Genomic DNA, 20,092 nt, shown 5'->3' on the forward strand with positions numbered 1-20,092 from the left:
TATATAACTTTAGTCAGAATTTTTATGGTAACAAATAAACTGTGTGCTATTTAAGTCGTATTTTCCAAAGAATAAACAAAAGTGTAATGAAGAAATAGTGGTGCATTTCAAGTTCTTAACACAGATGACACCTTGGTAAACTTTTTAGATCACAATATTTTTAAGTCATTAAGACCATCTAAAACTATGCCTTAACTTGCTTCGGAAAACAGTTCAGCACATGACCCAACTTTCACACTACTAGGTCTTTATCCTAGGGAAATGGAAACTACATTCACACAAAATCTGTACAGAAATGCTCACAGCAGGATTACAATTGTGAAAGAAAAACGGAAACAACCACAAGGTCCTACAATAGCAGAATGGATAAACACCATGTGGTACATCCAAATGATGAAATACTACTATTCAGCAATATAAAGAACCATTAATACACAGAACAACTGGTAAATCTCAAACATATAACTGGGAGTAAATGAAGATGGTTTCAAAATGTTACTTAAAATACGGTTCTACTTACATGACATTCTCAAAAAGAATACCCTACACCGATGGAGAACAGATCAGTGGCTGCCAGGGTAGGAGCCCAGGGAACATGTGATAAAAAGGAGCACCTTAAGGGAGCTTTTGAGGTGATGAAACTTCTCCATCCTGATGATGGTGGGGGTTACATGAATCTATAGAGGTCAAAATTTACTCAACTAGATACCACAATAAAATAAATTTTATATAAGTTTTTTAATTAAAAAAACATCAGCTGGGTGCAGTGGCTCACACCTGTAATCCCAGCAATTTGGGAGGCCAAGGCGGGCGGATCACAAGGTCAGGAGTTCGAGACCAGCCTGACCAACATGGTGAAACCCCGTCTCTACTAAAAATACAAAAATTAGCCAGGTGTGGTGGCATGTGCCTGTAATACCAGCTACTCGGGAGGCTGAGGCAGGAGAATCGCTTGAACCTGGAAGGCAGAGGTTGCAATGAGCCGAGATCATGCCACTGCACTCCAGCCTGGGCGACAGGGCGAGACTGCGTGTCACACACACACACACACAAAAAGTTAATGGTTCTCATTAATATTAAAGTTTCAATGAAATTCTACAAACATGTATTTAACATTCAGCGTATTCAAAGCACTTTTATACTAAAGTAAAAAGATAACATCTAAAAAAAACTTTAGAAAAACCTATCACATACATATAACTAATCGATGCAAATCTGGCTTTGGAAAGGGTCATGAGAAAATATCTAGGTCCAGGGGCTGGGCACGGTGGCTCACGCCTGTAATCTCAGCACTTTGGGAGGCTGAGGCGGGCAGATCACTTGAGGTCAGGAGTTCAAGATCAGCCTGGCCAACATGGTGAAACCCTGTCTCTACAAAAATACAAAAATTAGCTGGGTGTGATGGCCGGCACCTGTAATCCCAGCTACTCAGGAGGCTGACGCAGAAGAATCACTTGAACCTGGGAGGTAGAGGTTGCAGTGAGCCGAGATTGTGCCACTGCACTCCAGCCTGGACCACCGACCACCGAGTGAGACTTCATCTCACAAAAAAGAAAGAAAGAAAGAAAATATCTAGGTCCAGGTTAGGGAGGACAGCTGGAATACAGTCTGGTGGAATCATATCAGAGCAGGGAGCTGCATCTGGAGGGCTGGAGTAGGGTGTGGCCCCACTCTAGAAAGAAACTGAGAAACGCATCCTGGGTGAAGCAAGAGCAGAGTCCCATTCTACAACAGGTGAGCATTTATCCCGATCTGAGAAACTACATGCAAATTTATAAGTCTCACTTAGCCTCTTATTTTCCTTAACAACATGTAAAATGAAAGAACAAACAATTCAGAAGGTTAAGACGTGAAATACACTGAATTCAGAAATCATACACAGAAAGGTAGGAAATGAATGGAGGAAAAAAGCAGCTAATGGAGAGTGAAAATGAGCCAGGTGGGCAGCTCACACCTGTAATCCCAGCACTTTGGGAGGCCGAGGCGGGCGGATCACTTGAGGTCAGGAGTTTGAGACCAGCCTGGCCAACATGGTGAAACCCCATCTCTACTAAAAATACAAAAATTGGCCGGGCGTGGTGGCAGCCACCTGTAATCCCAGCAGCTCTGGAGGCTGAGACAGGAGAATCATTTGAATCCAGAAGGCGGAGGCTGCAGTGAGCCGAGATGGCACCACTGGATTCCAGCCTGGGCAACACAGTGAGACGCTGTCTCAAAAAAAAAAAAAAGGAATTTAATATGTATAAATCTATCTATAAATATTTTCTAATAATAAAAAACACACATCATGCCACACTAAAAATAAAGACATTTACTGAGTGCCAAAAAATCTCCCTAAAAATCCCAATCACTTGGGATCTACGTAAAGAACAATTATGCTCTGCTTTCTAACCATGATTTTTAAAAGAACAAAGGGCAAAAAAATTCATCAAATGTGGGCCAAGCGCGGTGGCTCAAGCCTGTAATCCCAACACTTTGGGAGGCCAAGGGGGGCGGATCATGAGGTCAGGAATTCAAGACCAGCCTGGCCAATATGGTGAAAGTCCGTCTCTACTAAAAGCATAAAAATTAGCTGGGCGAGGTGGAGGGCACCAGTAATCCCAGCTACTCAGGAGGCCGAAGCAGAGAACTGCTTGAACCCAAGAGGTGGAGGATGCAGTGAGCCAGGATCATGCCACTGCACTCCAGCCTGAGCGACAGAGCAAGACTTCCTCTCGAGAGGAAAAAACAACAACAACAAAATTCATCAAATGTAATGAATAAAACACATAGTTTAGATTTTTCCATGTACTTAGTTTTTCTAAGAGCATCTTTTGGAACTACTGTTTCACAGAAAACACTTCGGGGAACGTTTTAATTTATTAACAAATACTGGAGGGCTAGGAGGAAGAGGTTAAAACTTTTTAAAATATACAGAGTGAATCACTGATACGTGCCCAAAAAAAAAAAAAAAAGTTGCTGATTCCTGTCATGGAAGGCACTGTCATATGGACACTGTTAGCCTCAGCATGTGGAGGTCCAGAAAGGGAAAATTTCAAGTCAGATAGAATTCTATATATACCATTTATTTGGAGCCTTCAGCCCTCAAGATCCTAACATCATGACCTCAGTTTCAACACAATTGTCCTTAGTCCTTGTATTGGTTACAAATACAAACCAAACAGCTCAACTGAACTAACTCTCATCTCTCCAGAAACACAAACACAAGACCTCATAAAATGAGTGAGTTTCTACAGGCCATAATTACTGAACTTACTTCTCCAATTTTCCCCTCCACAGTTAACTCAACAGCTCAAAAACTGTCAGTAACAACAGTCACTGATATGGTTAGGAGTGTGGCAGATTTCTTAACCAGCAATAATAAATAGGAAAAAAATTTTGCCTATTCATATATCTCAAGTTTCGTGCACTTGCAAGAAACTAATTAAAAGGCAGCCGTGCACAATTTACAAAAACAGCCATAAAGACTGTTAACATTATAAGTTACAGGAAATAAACCTGCTCCTCTAATATAGCAAGATACAACTGACTTCCCCTTACATGCCCTAAAAAAAAAGCCTTACCCGAGAAATTTAATGGAAGCAGAAACACATCAAGAAAAAGACATGTCAAACCCCACCTGTATATCTGTTTGCAACCATTTGGAGTCAAGTCGAGCCTGGGCAGCCAAACAGAAAGATTCAGAGGGCATCTTTTCTCCAGCTTCCTCCCAGTTCTCAGGCCTGCAAGTAAACATACATGTTGAAGACCTAACGCTTTTTAATAATTTACAAAGACACTCCCGAAAAAGTTTAATGCAGAAAAAAAAAAAGAGAGACAGAGAGAGAACAGAAAGAGGGGAGAGAAGAGCTGGGGGAAGGGAGTGAGGGGGAGAGAGGGAAAGAGGGAAGAGATGGAGGGAGAGGGAGGTTCGGGGAAGGGAAAGCCTCCTTCCAAGGTAGGCAGGGTGTGCCGGGTTTCTGCACCACGCTGGCGAGACCTGGAGAATGGACGCTCACATGAGGCCAAGTCACAATGTCATCTGCCCTCAAATCCAAAAAGTACACACACACGACAGGAAGTCCATCGTGTTAACCGACAAATGACAGCAGCATAAATCTGCCGCTTTACCCCACAGCAGGGCACGTGCGTGAAACAAATTACTCAAAAGGATCGCCAGTAGAAAAATCCACAGCCACCACCACCTAGAGACGAAGAGAGGCCGGAGGCTGCGCCGCGGACGGTCAGCGCAGGCCCAGGTGCGGCCGCCGCGCCCACGCCCACCAGCCCCGCGCCCGCACCGCCCCCGCAGCTGGCGTCCCCGGTGTCCCAGGCCAGGACCTGACGCGCTGGGCCGGGCAGCCTCGCCCCGCCGGCTTGCGGACACAGCCACACAGCAGCCGCTGGCTCAGCCCGCGCCCACGATCCCGGCGCCTCTCGAGGCCCGAGGGGCGGGCGGACACGGGACTACCTCCCCCCGCGTACGGCCAATCGCAACGGGGCTGCTCCGCGGGCGCAGCCAAAGGGGAAGAGAAGCCCTTCGCGGCTCCTCCGGACTCTCCGGCTTCCCGCAATCCCGTTTATCTTCCTGCTTGGTGCTCACGGGCTGCGGCCAGGGCCAACCGCGGGCGCCGGAAGGCGGGATTTCCGTTGCACGCACGCCCGCCCGCACTCCCACAGGAGACTGTCTCTCCCCGCCCAGCGCTCTTAATTATGCCGCGGGTGGTTGCGCTCACGCCAACTGGAGCTGTTCAGGGATCGAGTGGCGAGACCAGCTCCCCTGGGGATGAGAACGGATCTTTGTGTGGTCGGCTGGGGACTGAAGAGTTTCCTGGTGTGTGTTCAACTGAATGCAGCAAGAGTCTTGGGCAGATTACATGGAGCAGCTGTGGAAGCACTCGGCAGGGAATCCAAGAAAGAAACACCTCCAGCGACCACGAAACAAAATTGAAGAAATATAAAACAATGTAGGCCCGGCAAAGTGGCTCACGTCTGTAATTTTCAGAGCTTTGGGAGGCTGAAGCGGGAGGATCCCTCAAAGCCTGGAGTTGGAGGATCCCATGTTGCCCGACTGGGCAACATAGCAAGACCCCATCTCTTAAAAAAAGAAATTAACAATTAGCCAGGTGTGGTGGCGCACACCTGTGATCCCAGCTGCTCCAGAGGCTGAGGCAGGAGAATCGCCTCAGCCTGGGAGATCAATGCTACAGTGAGCTGAGATCATGCCACTGCACTCCCAGCCTGGGCAACAGAGTGAGATCCTGCCTCTAAGAAAAATACTGGCCAGGCCTGGTGGTCATGCCTGTAATACCAGCACTTTGGGAGGCCGAGGCAGGTGGATCATTTGAGGTTAGGAGTTCAAGACCAGCCTGACCAACATGGTGAGACCCCTTCTCTACTAAAAATACAAAAATTAGCCTGGTGTGGTGGCACGTTCCTGTAATCCCAGCTACTCGGGAGGCTGAGGCAGGAGAATCGCTTGAACCCGGGAGGCGGAGATTGCAGTGAGCTGAGACTGCATCACTGCACTCCAGCCTGGGGGACAGAGGCTGCAGTGCAGCCTTGACTTACCGGCTTCAGGTGGTTCTCCACCTCAGCTTTGCCAGTAGCTGGACTGCAGGCACATGCAACCACGCCTGGCTAATTTTTGTATTTTTTGTAGAGACAGGGTTTTGCCATGTGGCCCAGGCTGGTCTCAAACTCCTGGAATCAAGTGATCCGCCCGCCTCAGTCTCCCAAAATGCTGGGATTACAGGTGTGAGCCACTGCACTCGGCTAATAGTAATGAACTTAGAACACAAGGAAAAGATGTTATTATTTTCTTAGTTATATTTTATCTATATTTTCTAATTTTTCTAAACGTGTAAAGATAAAATTCTATTCTTAAAACTCAATAAGACCTCAGAACAAAAAAAATTGGAGTATAAATATTTATTTTAGTTAACTTGTACAAATTCAGTTTCTGGAAAAGGAATGGAATAGATTTTCTGAGAAAAAAAAAATCCACCACTTTGGCCGGGTGCGGTGGCTTACGCCTGTAATCCCAGCACTTTGGGAGGCCGAGGCGGCAGATCACCTGAGGTCAGGAGTTCAAGACCAGCCTGACCAACATGAAGAAACCCCTGTCTCTATTAAAAATACAAAAATTAGCCAGGCATGGTTTCAGGCACCTGGAATCCCAACTACTCAGCAGGCCGAGGCTGGAGAATCGCTTGAACCCAGGAGGCAGAGGCTGCAGTGAGCTGAGGTGGCACCATTGCACTCCAGCCTGGATGACAAGCAAAACTCTCTCTCAAAAAAAAAAAAAAAAGAAAAAAAGCAAAGCCGACTGGCTGAAAGTATTAAAAAAGAAAATGATCCACCAATGTGCTATCTACAAGATAAACATTTTAAATTAAAATAAACAGATTGAAAGTAAAAGAATACAAAGATACAACATTCAAATAGTAACAAAAAAGAGCCGAAGTGGCTGTACTAATATCAAATGAAATACACTTTAAATTAAAGCAGGGCTGGGCATGGTGGCTCATGCCTGTAATCCCAGCATTTCGGGAGATGGAGGCAGAGAGATTGCTTGATCCCAGAAGTTCGAGATCAGCCTGGGCAACATGGCATAATCCCATCCCTACAAAAAATACAAAAATTAGGTGGACATGGTGGTGCCCACCTGTGGTCCCAGCTATGTGGGAGGCTGAGGTGGTAGAATCACGTGAGCCGGGGAGGTTGAGGCTGCAGTAAGCAAGAGCCGGGGAGGTTGAGGCTGCAGTAAGCCAAGACCAGGCCCCTGCACTCCAACCTGGGCAATAGAGTGAGACCCTGTCTCAAAATAAAAAATATAAAAAGAGGGTTGAGAGACAAACCTTCTTGTTTGGGATTTGCTTCTCATGTAGTACCTTCTCTGAACACCAGATGGCATGAGATCATTGGTCATATCTGGGCCACTGTATCAGAAAAATTGTCATTCAAGAGCAAATGTGAACCTTTCGAAGACGCAGACACCCATTCTGTAACACACCGTCACTCGTTGAGTTTTGGTAGCTTGCGGATGTCCTGCAGTAAGTGATTGGAGCTGAGTTTTAAAATGGGTTTCTGTTTATATCTTGTTAATATCTTGATGTCTAAGAGTTAATATCTTGATGTCTAAGAGTTTTGTGTGCCCATACGGTATTTATTATTTTCTAGGCTTCTGAGATAAGTTGCAGAGTAAGAAGTTTACTCTGTGTCATTGAATGGTATTTGAATTTCACTTGCCTCCTTGTTTATATTCCCCTCCATTAGTATAGGAAAGCTACGACAATTATTAGATACAGAAATCGTTTACTTTGAGGGTATTTAAATTACTGTTGAAAACACCTTTTGTTGTTGCTGATGTTAACTTATGGTAAGCTCCTAGAATAGAATTGTTCCCCTCACTGCAGTGTGTTTTTTCAGCTGAATTATTTTATATGTTGACATTTCTGTGAAACACCCTTTGTGTTTGTCATGTTAGATTTACCAGGAAAGAAAAATAGAATATTTTGCTGAGTGTTTAAATAGAAACAACGTTTTAAATAGTGATATCTCCTAACTCTGAGAGAACAATAGATTTCTTCTTAGGAAGCCTTCCTCAGTGAAGAGTGTGCTGTGCATTGTTGTATCTGGGATGGGAGAATGTGATCTAATGGTTAATTAAAAGCACCTTGTTTCTTTCGGAATGAAAATCTGAATGAGGAGGAGAAAAAAGAACAGATCCTTTTCATATCCCAGCATTATGATGTTTGTAGGCTGTGGGTCCTAACAAATTGTAGCTGACAAAATACAGGAGTTTTAATAACACACCCAAAGCAAATGATTGTGCTTAATATTAAAGCAACAGATTATCCTCAAGAAGGTAATATTAAAAGCTTTCTGACCTGAATGGCCTAGTGGAAATATCTTTCTAGGCCATTCAGGTCATAGGCTTGAAGCTGCATCTGCATCCCTCTTTCCTTGTAGGGAAGAAGGTGATTGATGTGGCTGCAGGCTCCACCCACTGCCTGGCTCTGACTGAGGACAGCGAGGTCCACAGCTGGAGGAGCAACGACCAGTGCCAGCACTTTGACACCTTGCGCGTGACCAAGCCAGAACCTGCAGCATTGCCAGGACTGGATGCCAAACACATAGTGGGAATTACCTGTGGGCCTGCCCAGGTACTGAATATAGAGGTTGATTTGGTATTTTGGAGGATTTTGGATTCCAGTTGTTCATTATCAGTATATAGGAAATACCACTGAGTTTTGTTTGTTGTTCTTGTGTCCTGCAGTTGTGCTAAACTCATTTATTATGAGCTTCATTGTAGTTTCCTTGGGTTTTCTTCATGGACAATTAAATGCTATCTGTATAGAGGGGCAGTTTCATTTCTTCCTTTCCAGTCTGCTTGCCTTTTATGTATTTTTCCCGGCCTGATTGCCCTGGCCAGGACTTGCAGTGTGAAGCTGAGTAGGAGAGGTGATAGTGGGTGCCCTGCCTTGCTCCTGACTGTAGGGGAAAGCAGTTCAGTCTTTCACCATCAACTGTGATGTTAGCTGCGCATATTTATGTAGGTGCCTTATTACCAGATTAAGGCAGTTTCTTTAATTCCCCCCAATTTTTTTTTTTTTTTTTTTTTGAGACAGAGTCTCGTTCTATGCCCAGGCTGGCATGCGCTGGCGTGATCTCGGCTCACTGCAAACTCCGCCTCCTGGGTTCACGCCATTCTCCTGCCTCAGCCTCCCGGGTAGCTGGGACTACAGGTGCCTGCCACCGTGCTCAGCTAACTTTCTGTATTTTTAGTAGAGACGGGGTTTCACCGTGTTAGCCAGCATGCTCTTGATCTCCTGACCTTGTGATCTGCCTGCCTCGGCCTCCCAAAGTGCTGAGATTACAGGCGTGAGCCACCGTGCCCGGCCTTAATTCCCCCTTTTAGAAGCTTTTGAAAAATCCTGAATGGGTGTTAAAATTTGTTAAATGCTTTTAATCCAAATGAAATGGTCATGCAGTTTTCCTTCTTTAGTGTGTTAGTGTGGTGTATTACATTGATGATTTTTACTTTCCTTTTCTTAAACTTTTTTTTTTCTTTTTTAGAGATGGGGTTTCACTATGTGGCCCAGGCTGGTCTTGAAATCCTGAGCTCAAGTGATCTGCCTGCCTTGGCCTCCCAAAGTGCTGGGATTACAGGTGTGAGACACTATACCAGCCTGATTTTTAAATACTGACCAAGCCTTGTGTTACTGGGATAGGGATCACTTGGCCACAATTTACTACTCTATTTTTTTTTTTTTTTTGAGACAGAATCTCACTCTGTCACCCAGGCTGGAGTGCATTGGTGCAATCTCAGCTCTCTGCAACCTCTGCATCCTGGGTTCAAGCAATTCTCCTGCCTCAGCTTCCTGAGTAGCTGGGATTAGAGGTGTGCACCATCACACCTGGCTAATTTTGTTTGTTTGTTTGTTTGTTTGTTTTTAATAGAGATGGGGTTTCACCATGTTGGCCAGCCTGGTCTCCAACTCCTGACCTCAAGTGATCCACCCTCCTTGGCATCCCAAATTCCTATGATTATAGGCGTGAGCCACTGCGCCCAGCCCTATTCTGTTTCTGTATTGCTAAATTTGACTTGGTAACACGTTTTTGAGGATTTTTCTATTGACGCTCATCAGGGATGTTGGTTTGCAGTTTTCTTTCTTTGTATTATACTATCTCGTCTGACTTTCTGTCAGGGGAAAGCTGACCTTATACAAAGTATTGGCATGTGTTCCCTCATTTTCCATTTTCTATAAGGGATTGTGTAGAATTAGTGTTATTTCTTCTTTAAATGTTTTTGAATCCATCTGAACCTGGAGATTTCTTTCTAAAAGATTATACGCCGGGCGCGGTGGCTCACGCCTATAATCCCAGCACGTTGGGAGGCCAAGGCAGGTGGATCACCAGAGGTCAGGAGTTTGAGACCAGCCTGGCTAACATGGTGAAACCCCGTTTCTACTAAAAATACAAAAAATTAGTCGAGCTTGGTGGCGTGCGCCTGTAATCCCAGCTACTCAGGAGGCTAAGGCAGGAGAATCACTTGAACCTGGGAGGCGGAGATTGCAGAGAGCTGAGATTGCACCAATGCACTCCAGCCTGGGTGACAGAGTGAGACTCCGGCTCAAAAAAAAAAAAAAAAAGATTTTGCAAATTCAATTTATTTAACAGATATAGAACTATTGAGGTGACCTGTTTGTTTCTAGGAGGATTTTCCTGGTTTGTGGCACTCAGACATTGCTTTATTTCATCTAAGTTGTCTGATTTTTACATGTCAAGTTTTCCTTAGCATTCTCTTGCTAATCATCTGAATTCTGTGGGGCCTGCAGTGATGTCCCTTCATTCATTCCTGATACTGATAATCTGTGTCTTTTCTGTTTTTTTCTTTGTCAGTTTTGCTAGAGTTTTTCAATTTTATTGATCTTTTCAAAGAACAGTCTTTAAGTTTCATTAATTTTTGCTTTGTTTTTTTGCTATCAATCCCATTGGTTTTCTGCTTTTATCTTGTCATTTGTCCCTTTGGCTTGTTTTGTGTTCACTTTGCTCTTTTTTAGTTTCTTAAGGTGGAAACTTAGATTGCTGATTTAGACCTATCTTTTCTGTAATATATAATGATTTGATGCTATAAATTTTCCTCTAAGCAGTGCTTTAATTAAACCCACAAATTTTGATGCGTTTTCATTTATGTTCAAAGTATTTTCTAATTTCTTTTGAGAATTGTTCTTTGACCCATGGATTATTATTATCATTATTATTATTTTTCTTCAATACAGAGTTTCACTGTTGTTGCCCAGGCTGGAGTGCAATGGCATGATCTCGGCTCACTGCAATCTCTGTCTCCTGGGTTCAAGCGATTCTCCTGCCTCAGCCTCCTGATTAGGTGGGACTACAGGCGCCCGCCGCCACGCCTGGCTCATTTTTTGTATTTTTAGTAGAGACGGGGTTTCAACGTGTTAGCCAGCATGGTCTTGATCTCCTGATCTCGTGATCCGCCTGCCTCGGCCTCCCAAAGAGCTGGGATTACAGGTGTGAGCCACTGTGCCCGGCCTCAAGATGCCAGTTTTCTAAAGTGAGAAAAATTAATTTTAAAAATTAAGTTGTATGTTCAATATCGGTGTGAGATCAGATAAACCATGTGTCTTAGAGAAGGAAAGGTTTGAAAGTATAATTTTTATAGTTTCTTATTTATCTATATTTTCCTATATGATTGTTGTTGAAATATCTTAAATTTATTTCACATTACAATTGTCAAATATGTGAATTCATGAGCCACCTGTTGAAGACCACTGAAAGAATATAAATAAATAAAATTGGTAGCTCATTGTTTTTCAATAACGTGTAAGACTAAGCTCTGATTTTTTTATTTTGCCCATATTCCTATCTAAGGGGTCTGGGGAGTCATCCCTTACTAACCATAAATTCTCATCAGATGGATTTTATTTAACCCTATATATCATGGCTTACTTTGCAATCTGACTCTGGCATAACATTATGTGACAAAGAAGAAAGTAAAAAAGAATTTACCCCAAAAGCAAGTTTCTTTGCCATATTTTGAAATGGTCCTGCAAAGCTGCCCTTTGTTGGGGGACATACGCATCTGTAAAGAATCTCTGTTGACATAGCTAGATCTTTTTCTTCCAAGCCCTCCCAATCCTGAAGAAATTAGTAGAAGTCTAGCATTGTTTAAAGGTCTGAATAGGAAATACTTGTCATCTATTATCTCTAAGGGCAGCCACTATAAGACTTCAGAAGAACCTTGGTATCCACAATCTTTTAGCTTAACCTGAACATTTCCTTTCCTTTGATCCCAGGTTTTTAGACAAACTCAACCAATTGTCAATTGGAAAATGTTTAAATTTACCTATAGCCTGAAAGCCCACCCATCCCTGCTTTGAATTGTCCCGCCTTTCTGAACCAAACCAATGTCTTTCTTAAATGTATTTGATTGATGTCTCATATCTCCCTAAAATGTATAAAACTAACCTGCACCCTGACCACCTTGGGCATGTGTTCTCAGGATCTCCTTAGGGCTGTGTCATGTGCCGTGGTCACTCATATTTGGCTCAGAATAAGTCCCTTAAAATATTTTACCGAGTTTGACTCTTCATCGACACTTGTTTTATTGAATGAACTGGATTTCCATTGTTAATATTACCCTAATGTAAAGAGCAGTGAAGTAACAGACTTTTTGTCAGCCTTTTACTTACAGAGCAGATGACCCTGTGATCTGAGCCCTAATTCCTAACAGGGGATGCTTTGGAATGAATAAATCAAGAGGTACCTTGAACTGGAGATTGGTCCTGCTTCATGGTAGCATTTTCCCAGAAAATATGTCTCCATAATAAAAAAGAGTGACTGAATGGCAGATGAAGGTATCCAGTTATAAAGCCAAGAGATAAGCCACCCATTCCAGAATTGCTACTTCCTCCTTTATCTGCAGTGATCAAGTGGCAACTGTGACAGTGTCAACAGGTTGTACAGTGCACAAAAGGGATGTTCTGGCTGAGAACAGAAGGTCTGCAAATGAGTGGATAAGAGAGCAAAAGGAAGAAGTCCTAAATTGAGGAGAAACTGTCCTTTAGGCACAGGAAAAGGAAAATGGGCAAGAAGAATAAAAGATTTTAAAAAGAAATGAAGCTGGAAATCTATCATCATAGCCTAATCCGTAAATACCCCACAGATGTTAGAAGAATGCCAAGCATTCCTGAACTTGATAGACACAGATATAGATAGGTAGGTAGATACATAGAGATAGATTAATAGATAGGCAGATCCATACATACATACATGCATACATAGGTAGCTACATAGACACATAGATGTATTGAATTGTACACATACACGTGTATATATCATATGTACCTATGTATGAGAGAGACAAGTGAGATATTAAATTATAATTAGCTAAAGACCATTTACAATACCCTATACAAAGAGAAATATCTAAAGTGTTTTTGGATAATTAATTCCATATTCTTTAGCAACTCATCCAATTTCCCTCTGGCAGAGATTGAGGGCAAAGACGTTTCAAGCCGTTTTACAATGAGTCTCAAAAAGCAGTAAAATACCTTTATTCTGAGCATCATTTTAAACTTTTTAGCAAGTTGATGCTACTGCGACTCTTATTCCTGTCACCAGAGAAGCAATTCAGAAGAAGTGTTAATATTTCGGAAGTTGCTTAAACTTCCTGTAAAGTGATAGGCCTGACCTTCTGGGGTTAATGTGAGAATCATAACAGTTAATACACGTAAAGTACCTAGAACAATGCTTGACATACGATAAATGCTAGTAAGTGTTAGCCATGATTAGTATTTTCATCAGTCAAAAATGCCTCTTTTCTGTCTCACACCATATTTCCCTAAAGTGCTCTGCCATTTCCTTATCTTTAACCATACTTCCCACTCTTGCTCCAATATTTCTCTTTTATATTTTTATTCCTTCATATACTGCTTCTAATACCTTCCTACTCAAACAGAAAGCTGCCTCTTTCCTTTAAGAATACCCACTAGTAGTCCCTAGAAAGATTATTCTTCAGACACTTACCATAAGGTGGGGTGGGGTTAGCAATCACCTTTTTTCATGCTGCCATTTTAAAAACTACACTATCTCAGTCTCCTTATGTTCAAGATAACACCATTCATAATCTACCCCTTCTTCATTGGGCCTTATGCCATCATGTCCACATTTTTGGAATACACAAACACCTGTCATTTTCCTTGAGACCCCAGAGCCCTGTGCAGGTGTCATCCAATTACCTGGCCTCACTCTTTTGTAACTGATGCGTCAATGACTACCATCATCATTTATGCATTTCTCACCTTAATTAATGGGGAGGGGCTGGGCGCAGTGACTCACGCCTGTAATCCCAGCACTGTGGGAGTCCAAGGCGGGAGGATTATGAGGTCAGGATATCGAGACCATCCTGGCTTACACGGTGAAACCCTGTCTCTACTAAAAATACAAAAAATTAGCCAGGCGTGGTGGCGGGCGCCTGTAGTCCCAGCTACTCAGGAGACTGAGGCAGGACAATGGTGTGAACCCAGGTGGTGGAGCTTGCAGTGAGCCAGGATGGTGCCACTGCACTCCAGCCTGGGCAACAGAGCGAGACTCCGTCTCAAAAAAAAAAAAAAAAAAAAATTAAGAGGGAGCTTGCCTGAAGGAAATCATTTCCTAGTACTGAATTATGATATAAGTGCCTTTGCTGAGACATTTTATATATATGGGCCATTGAACTATGATACTCTTCAACAATATTTTTGTATTAGGCAACAAAATGGATTTCATATGACTATTTGTTGTATTGTTCTTTTATTAAAAGGAGTAGGGCATGGCCCGAAAACTTAATTCAAGGAAAGAAATTCTGTTGGAGACTAAGGCAATGTAGTTCAAGTTTGTAGCCTCCTGGTGATTCGATTTGACCAAGGCTAAAATTTGTAATACCCAGAGGAGTGACAGCCTTCAAATGATTTTCTGTAAGTATTAAAGTTGAGGTGTTTATTAAATGTCCACTTCTGTTTGGTGACACTTTAAGATTTTCTAGTTATTTTGAAGACTCATAAAATTCTAAAAAAAAAAACTTAGTAAAAAATAGTTTCCTCAAAATAAATATATTGCTCACAATTTTAATGACTCAGCGTTAAAGGTAACAAGGAAAGGGGAATTATCTGTCTTAAACTATTTGTAATTGATAAATAAGAGGTTAAATTTTTCCCTGCAGACTTTTATTATTGAGCCATTATTCAATTATGAGAAAGAGTAAAGTGAAATGTTTGCCAAGTACTTATGATATGACAGATATAGTGCCAGGTTATTTTACATATTGTATATCACTAAATGTCAGAATTAAACTTGTGAAAATCAAAGCTGGCTAAAAGTAGGTATTTAACTTTTGTGGACTTGTTGAAACCCAATACAGAGATGTGTCTACTTAGGATCATGAAATCAAATATTCAGAAGAAATATATTTTTCATGCATATTCTGAAATCAGTGGCTGAAACCACAAGAAATAAGTGAACAGAGCTTATAAATATTGATTTATTGAGTTTATTCCCTTAGGTTCATATCACGGAGATGCTTAAAATACTTAAGCTAGAGTTATATTTCAAGTACTGCTATGTACAGATGTAATACAACTTATTTTACAGAGCTTCCCTTTGGGGGACAAGAATTATTAATGTATGTGGTTATCCTGAGCTCCCTCTTTCTGTGTGCTAATGGGGATTCTGGCTTTGTCTGCTCAATTTCCTCCCCATTGCTCTTCTCTGAAAAGGCACTGCCGGTGGCTGACAGTGATATTCTCTTTCGTTATCTCCACATCAGTACAATGATAAGAGGAAACTGGAACAAAAAGGCAGGAGGGGTGGTAGGTAAAGATTGAGAAGATGCATTTGAATAAGGCTTAGGTGAGCTTTCTTCCAGAAAAGAAAAAATATATATATAGAGTCAGGAGGTGATAACAAATTTTAACCAAAATGATTTAAAGAAAGAGAGATATGGATAAAAGGATATAAAGATGTGTGCATAATATTTTATGTTTTATTCAGATATTACCAAAATACAAATAGACTCGAGGTATTTTTACATTATGTTTCATTATAATAGAATGACTTATATTTCTTTGGGTATATACCCAGTAATGAGATTGCTGGGTCAAATGGCAATTCTGGTTCTAGGTCTTTTAGGAATTGCCACACTGTCTTCCACAATGGCTGAACTAATTTACATTCCCACCAACAGTGTAAAAGCATTCCTATTGCATCTGTTTTTTGCTTCACTATTCACAATAGCACAGACATGGAATCAACCCAAATGCCCATCAATGACAGACTGGATAAAGAAAATGTGGTACCTATACACCATGGAATACTATGCAGTCATAAAAAGGAACAAGATCATGTTCCCTTTGCAGGGACATAGATGGAGCTGGAAGCCATTGTCCCCAGTAAACTAACACAGGAACAGAAAACCAAACACCACATGTTCTCACTTATAAGTGGGAGCTGAATAACGAGAACACACGCACACAGGGAGGGGAACAAAACACACTGGGACCTATCAGGAGGCTGGGGGCAGGGAGAGCATCAGGATAAATAGCTAGTGCATGGGGGCCTTAAAACCTAAGTGATAGGTTGATAGGTGTAGCAAACCACCATGGCACACGTTTACCTATGTAACAAACCTGCACGTCCTGCACATGTATCCCAGAACTTAAAATATTTTTTTAATTACATTTCAGTTTTTTTAAACCAGAGTGTTGTCATGCTATATCATGTGGGTCCCATCATTATAGGCATTATGTATTCTAATAAGATGGCAAGAGAAAAAATGTTTAAGCTGTTCAGGCTAGAGGTAAAATGGAAGAGTTGAGGCTGGTCTTGGCTGAGAGTCAGTTGAGTCTGGACTCTGGCCCTACCTGGCCATGTCTATGGATAAGTTTCTGAACTTCTTTTCTTCAAAATATAACCAGGCTAAGAGCAGCCTGATGGGAGTCTGACTGAGCAGGGTTTGAATCCCAGCTTTGCCATTTAGCATGATGAGATGTGAGGTAAGTTACTTAATTCAAGCCCCACGTCCTCATCTATAAATGGAGACAACAGTATCCACCTTCAGGTTGTTGTCAGGATTAATATAATTTATGTAAAGTATTTTACCCAACATTTGGCATATATTTTTATACAGTAATTGGCATATCTTTGGTATAAAATAAATGTTACAAAACATGAATGTTTTTCTTGTTATTGGTGTGGTACCTTGCATTTTCAAGTTGTCTTAGTCCATTCACATTACTATAACAAAACACCTTAGACAGGGTAATTTAGACAATTATAAAACAGAAACTTATTGCTCACAATTCTGGAGGGTGGGAGTTTAAGACTGAAGTGTTAGCAGATTTGGTATCTGGCAAGAGCTTGCTCTCTACTTCATAGATGGTGACTTCTGTGTGTCCTTACTTGGTGGAAGGGGCTAGGGAGATTTTGGAGGCCTCTTTTATAAAGGCACTAATCCCATTCATGAGGGCTCTGCCAGTCACATTCCAAAGCCTTCACTCTTAATACTATTGCATTGGAGATTGAGTTTCAACACATGAATTTTAGAGACACAAACATTTAGACCATAGCACAAGTCGGTATGTTTCTCTTTTGTTTAGATTTGCTGACAGAGAGAAATTGAGAGACAGATTGAGATTCAGTAAAGGGTAAAGTTACTGAAGTTGTAAAAGTATATTCAAGAACATTATAAGGGAAATGTATAGGGCATTGCAGCAAATAAAATATAATATGGATACTGTGAATGATTTCTAAAAACTCAAGTTTACAAAAAATATATTTTGAACACTTGAACTGTTTGAAACATTCAGTCCTTGTAGATCATGAGTGGAAGAACAGATTCTCTAAGCAGTGAAGAAAAATAGAGCAGTGGTCCCCAGCCTTTTTGGCATCAAGGACTGGTTTTGTGGAAGACAATTTTTTTCAGAGACCTGGTGGTGGTGGGGATGGTTTCAGAATGATTCAATCCCATTACATTTATTGTGCACTTTATTTCTATTATTATTACTTTGTAACATATAATGAAATAGTTATACGACTGACCATAATGTAGAATCCCTGGGAGCCCTGAGCTTGTTTTCCTGCAACTAGATGTTCCCACCTGGGGGTGATGGGAGATAGTGACAGATCATCAGTCATTAGATTCTCATAAGGAGCACACAACCTAGATCCCTTGCATCCTCAGTTCACAACAGGGTTCATGCTCCTATGAGAATCTAACGCTGCTGCTGATCTGATAGGAGGACGAGCTCAGGGGGTAACACGAGCCATGAGGAGCAGCTGTAAATACACTGAAGCTTCGCTCACTCAGCCGCCACTCACCTCCTGCTGTGCAGCCCAGTTCCTAACAGCCATGGACTAGTATGGGTTTGGAGAGCCCTGAAATAGAGGATATCCAGCAAGCCTTTTAAAAGAGTGAATTATTCCATTCCAACCTCTGGAATATAAAAGATAAATAGTCTCTCAGGAATTCACACTGTGTTGCCTTTTGCATTAAAAGAATCACCTAGGTTATCTGGAGCTTCATGTACATGGGTCAGATGTTGCTGGCATTGTCCTAACTCTGCATGGCTGTTCTCAAATCAGTCCTTCACCACCTCCATGAGATTCATGCCGTGAGACCCTAATTTCCTTCATTTTTTCAAAGATGTCTATTTTCCAAGAGGACACATCTGCATTTTTAAGGAAAACTCTGGCTACAGGCCATCAGATGTTTTTCCCCCTGCCAACACTCTGGGTAACGTTAGTGCATTTGTGCAAAATACCTTCAACACCCTGGCCTTACACCTTTTGTTCTCCTTGTCTTCAATAACATGTATTTCTACTCTAATTTAGGCACCCACATTCATTGCCTCATCAGGAATGATGACATCTTCTGTAGTTATTCACATTGTATTTTTGAATTCCAGTGGCCCTCTCACCTTTGACTTCAATACCTGATTCTTTTAGTTCTTTAAAATTTTTATTTTCTCTTCACACATTATTTGATCTCCTGCAGAACACTATTTTCTTCCACCTTTGCCTCAGTTATTTACCAAATATCTCTCCTCCTTTTTTTTTTTTTTCTTTTGAGACGGAGTCTTGCTCTGTTCCCTAGGCTGGAGTGCGGTGGTGCAATCTTGGCCCACTGCAACCTCTGCCTCCCAGGTTCAAGCGATTATCCCGCCTCAGCCTCCCAAGTAGCTAGGATTACAGGCACCTGCCAACATGCCCAGCTAAGTTTTGTATTTTTAGTAGAGACGGGGTTTCACCATGTTGGCCAGGCTGGTCTCGAACTCCTGACCTCAGGTGATCCAACCACCTCGGCCTCCCAAAGTGCTGGTATTACAGGTGTGAGCCACTGCACCTGGCCAACCAAATATCTCTTAAGCACCTCAAGTGCTTTACAACATGGAATGCCAGAATACACCAGTTCCAAGCCAAATCCACATAGGAGTGAAAAATTCTGTTTAGATAAATGCAACTATTCAAACACATGCTTTCAAATAACACTTCCTCCTTAGTGCTGAGGGCCATCTTGATACTTTGTTAAAAGGATTAGATCAAGAGACAGAATAGAGAGATTGAGGGAGAGTGTGATGCTTTCTTTAATGCTCTGATCCTGAGTTAGATGTATCAGCAATGTGTCCTGGAGCTTTTTCTAAACCTCCTGTTTCCGCATCTACCACCTTCTATCACACTGGATTCTTTACATAGTTTCCACCACGACACTGTAAATGTTAAGGATGTCAAATCAAGATTGAATCTGGGTTTTTCCATTGCCTTTATATTATAGCAAAGTACCTGGTACATAGTTTATAGTTAATAAGTATCATCTAAGTGGATTAGTTACCCTACATTATCTTCCCAAATAAATGTTGATTTCAAATAAATACCAAATTTTGCCAACTGTCTATTCAAACCCACATCTTTCATTTTCAGGAAATGACATATTCTCTTTAATGAAAATAAGGACTTAAAGTATCACCTACCTTTATGTAGCCAGTCTCACCCTCCTATAAACTTACCTATAATTGGGTGATGAGTGATCCTTCCTCTTAACTAAATATAATTTTTCACTTGTAGAATTGATCTAGCTCATGCCTTTTATTATATCTTTTATCTTTCCCCATTTGTTATTGTGTCTCATTTCCCTGCCTTCACCCCTTCCCACTTCTCTGTCTCTTATTTTGCCTGTAAACATGATTGAGGCAAAATGATTGAGGTAGAATGACATAACCAAAACGAGGGTAATTTCAGAATGTCATTCCAATGTGAGAGATCTCCAGTGGGCCCTTTTATCTTCTAAAATCACCTTTTTTGTTATGCTATTCTCTAGCTTCCAACTACATTTTTTTTAAAGAGATGGGGTCTCGCTACATTGACCAGCCTGGTCTTGAAATCCTGACCTCAAGTGATCCTCCCATCTCAGCCTCCCAAAGTGCTGGGATTACAGGCATGATCCATCACAGCCAGGCCCCAACTACTATCTTGCTGACCCTTTTCTAATTATCTTCTTTTGAAAGGAGTTTTCAATTTGCCACTTTACTTCCTAATATCCCATTCATGCATC

The 20,092-nt window shown here is 41.7% G+C and overlaps 2 protein-coding genes across 13 annotated transcripts in view; one reads left to right on the forward strand and one right to left on the reverse strand.

The window, feature by feature from the left end:
• The window catches only part of LOC103889500 (E3 ubiquitin-protein ligase HERC2), a 46,229-nt gene extending 41,735 nt beyond the window's left edge, over nucleotides 1-4,494 (reverse strand). For 10 of the 12 annotated variants that reach the window (XM_063716397.1, XM_063716391.1, XM_063716387.1 and 7 more), the window contains exons 1-2: nucleotides 4,321-4,494; nucleotides 3,620-3,722 (exon numbers count right to left, since the gene is read on the reverse strand). The gene's annotated coding sequence lies outside the window, so the exon portion shown is untranslated. Of the gene's footprint in view, nucleotides 1-3,619; nucleotides 3,723-3,979; nucleotides 4,067-4,110; nucleotides 4,278-4,320 lie in introns of those variants that run through there. The other 2 variants (XM_063716389.1, XM_063716390.1) reach the window with 2 other exon arrangements.
• Nucleotides 552-14,457, forward strand: LOC134760236 (uncharacterized). Its single transcript, XM_063716336.1, has 5 exons — nucleotides 552-632; nucleotides 4,189-4,946; nucleotides 6,889-7,034; nucleotides 7,954-8,147; nucleotides 14,312-14,457. The coding sequence occupies exons 1-5, from the start codon at nucleotides 552-554 to the stop codon at nucleotides 14,315-14,317; spliced, it is 1,185 nt and encodes a 394-aa protein (XP_063572406.1). The 3' UTR covers nucleotides 14,318-14,457.
• Nucleotides 14,458-20,092: the final 5,635 nt, after the last annotated feature.

This window comes from Pongo abelii, chromosome 16 (genome assembly GCF_028885655.2).
Source record: "Pongo abelii isolate AG06213 chromosome 16, NHGRI_mPonAbe1-v2.0_pri, whole genome shotgun sequence".
In the NCBI taxonomy this organism is placed as follows: domain Eukaryota; kingdom Metazoa; phylum Chordata; class Mammalia; order Primates; family Hominidae; genus Pongo; species Pongo abelii.

Coding starts and splice junctions, on each gene's coding strand:
- LOC134760236 (XM_063716336.1), top strand. CDS start 552: ATGGAGAACAGATCAGTGGCTGCCAGGGTAGGAGCCCAGGGAACATGT. Junction 4,947..6,888: donor TTGAAGAAATATAAAACAAT/GTAGGCCCGGCA, acceptor TCTGAACACCAG/ATGGCATGAGATCATTGGTC. Junction 7,035..7,953: donor TAGCTTGCGGATGTCCTGCA/GTAAGTGATTGG, acceptor CTTTCCTTGTAG/GGAAGAAGGTGATTGATGTG.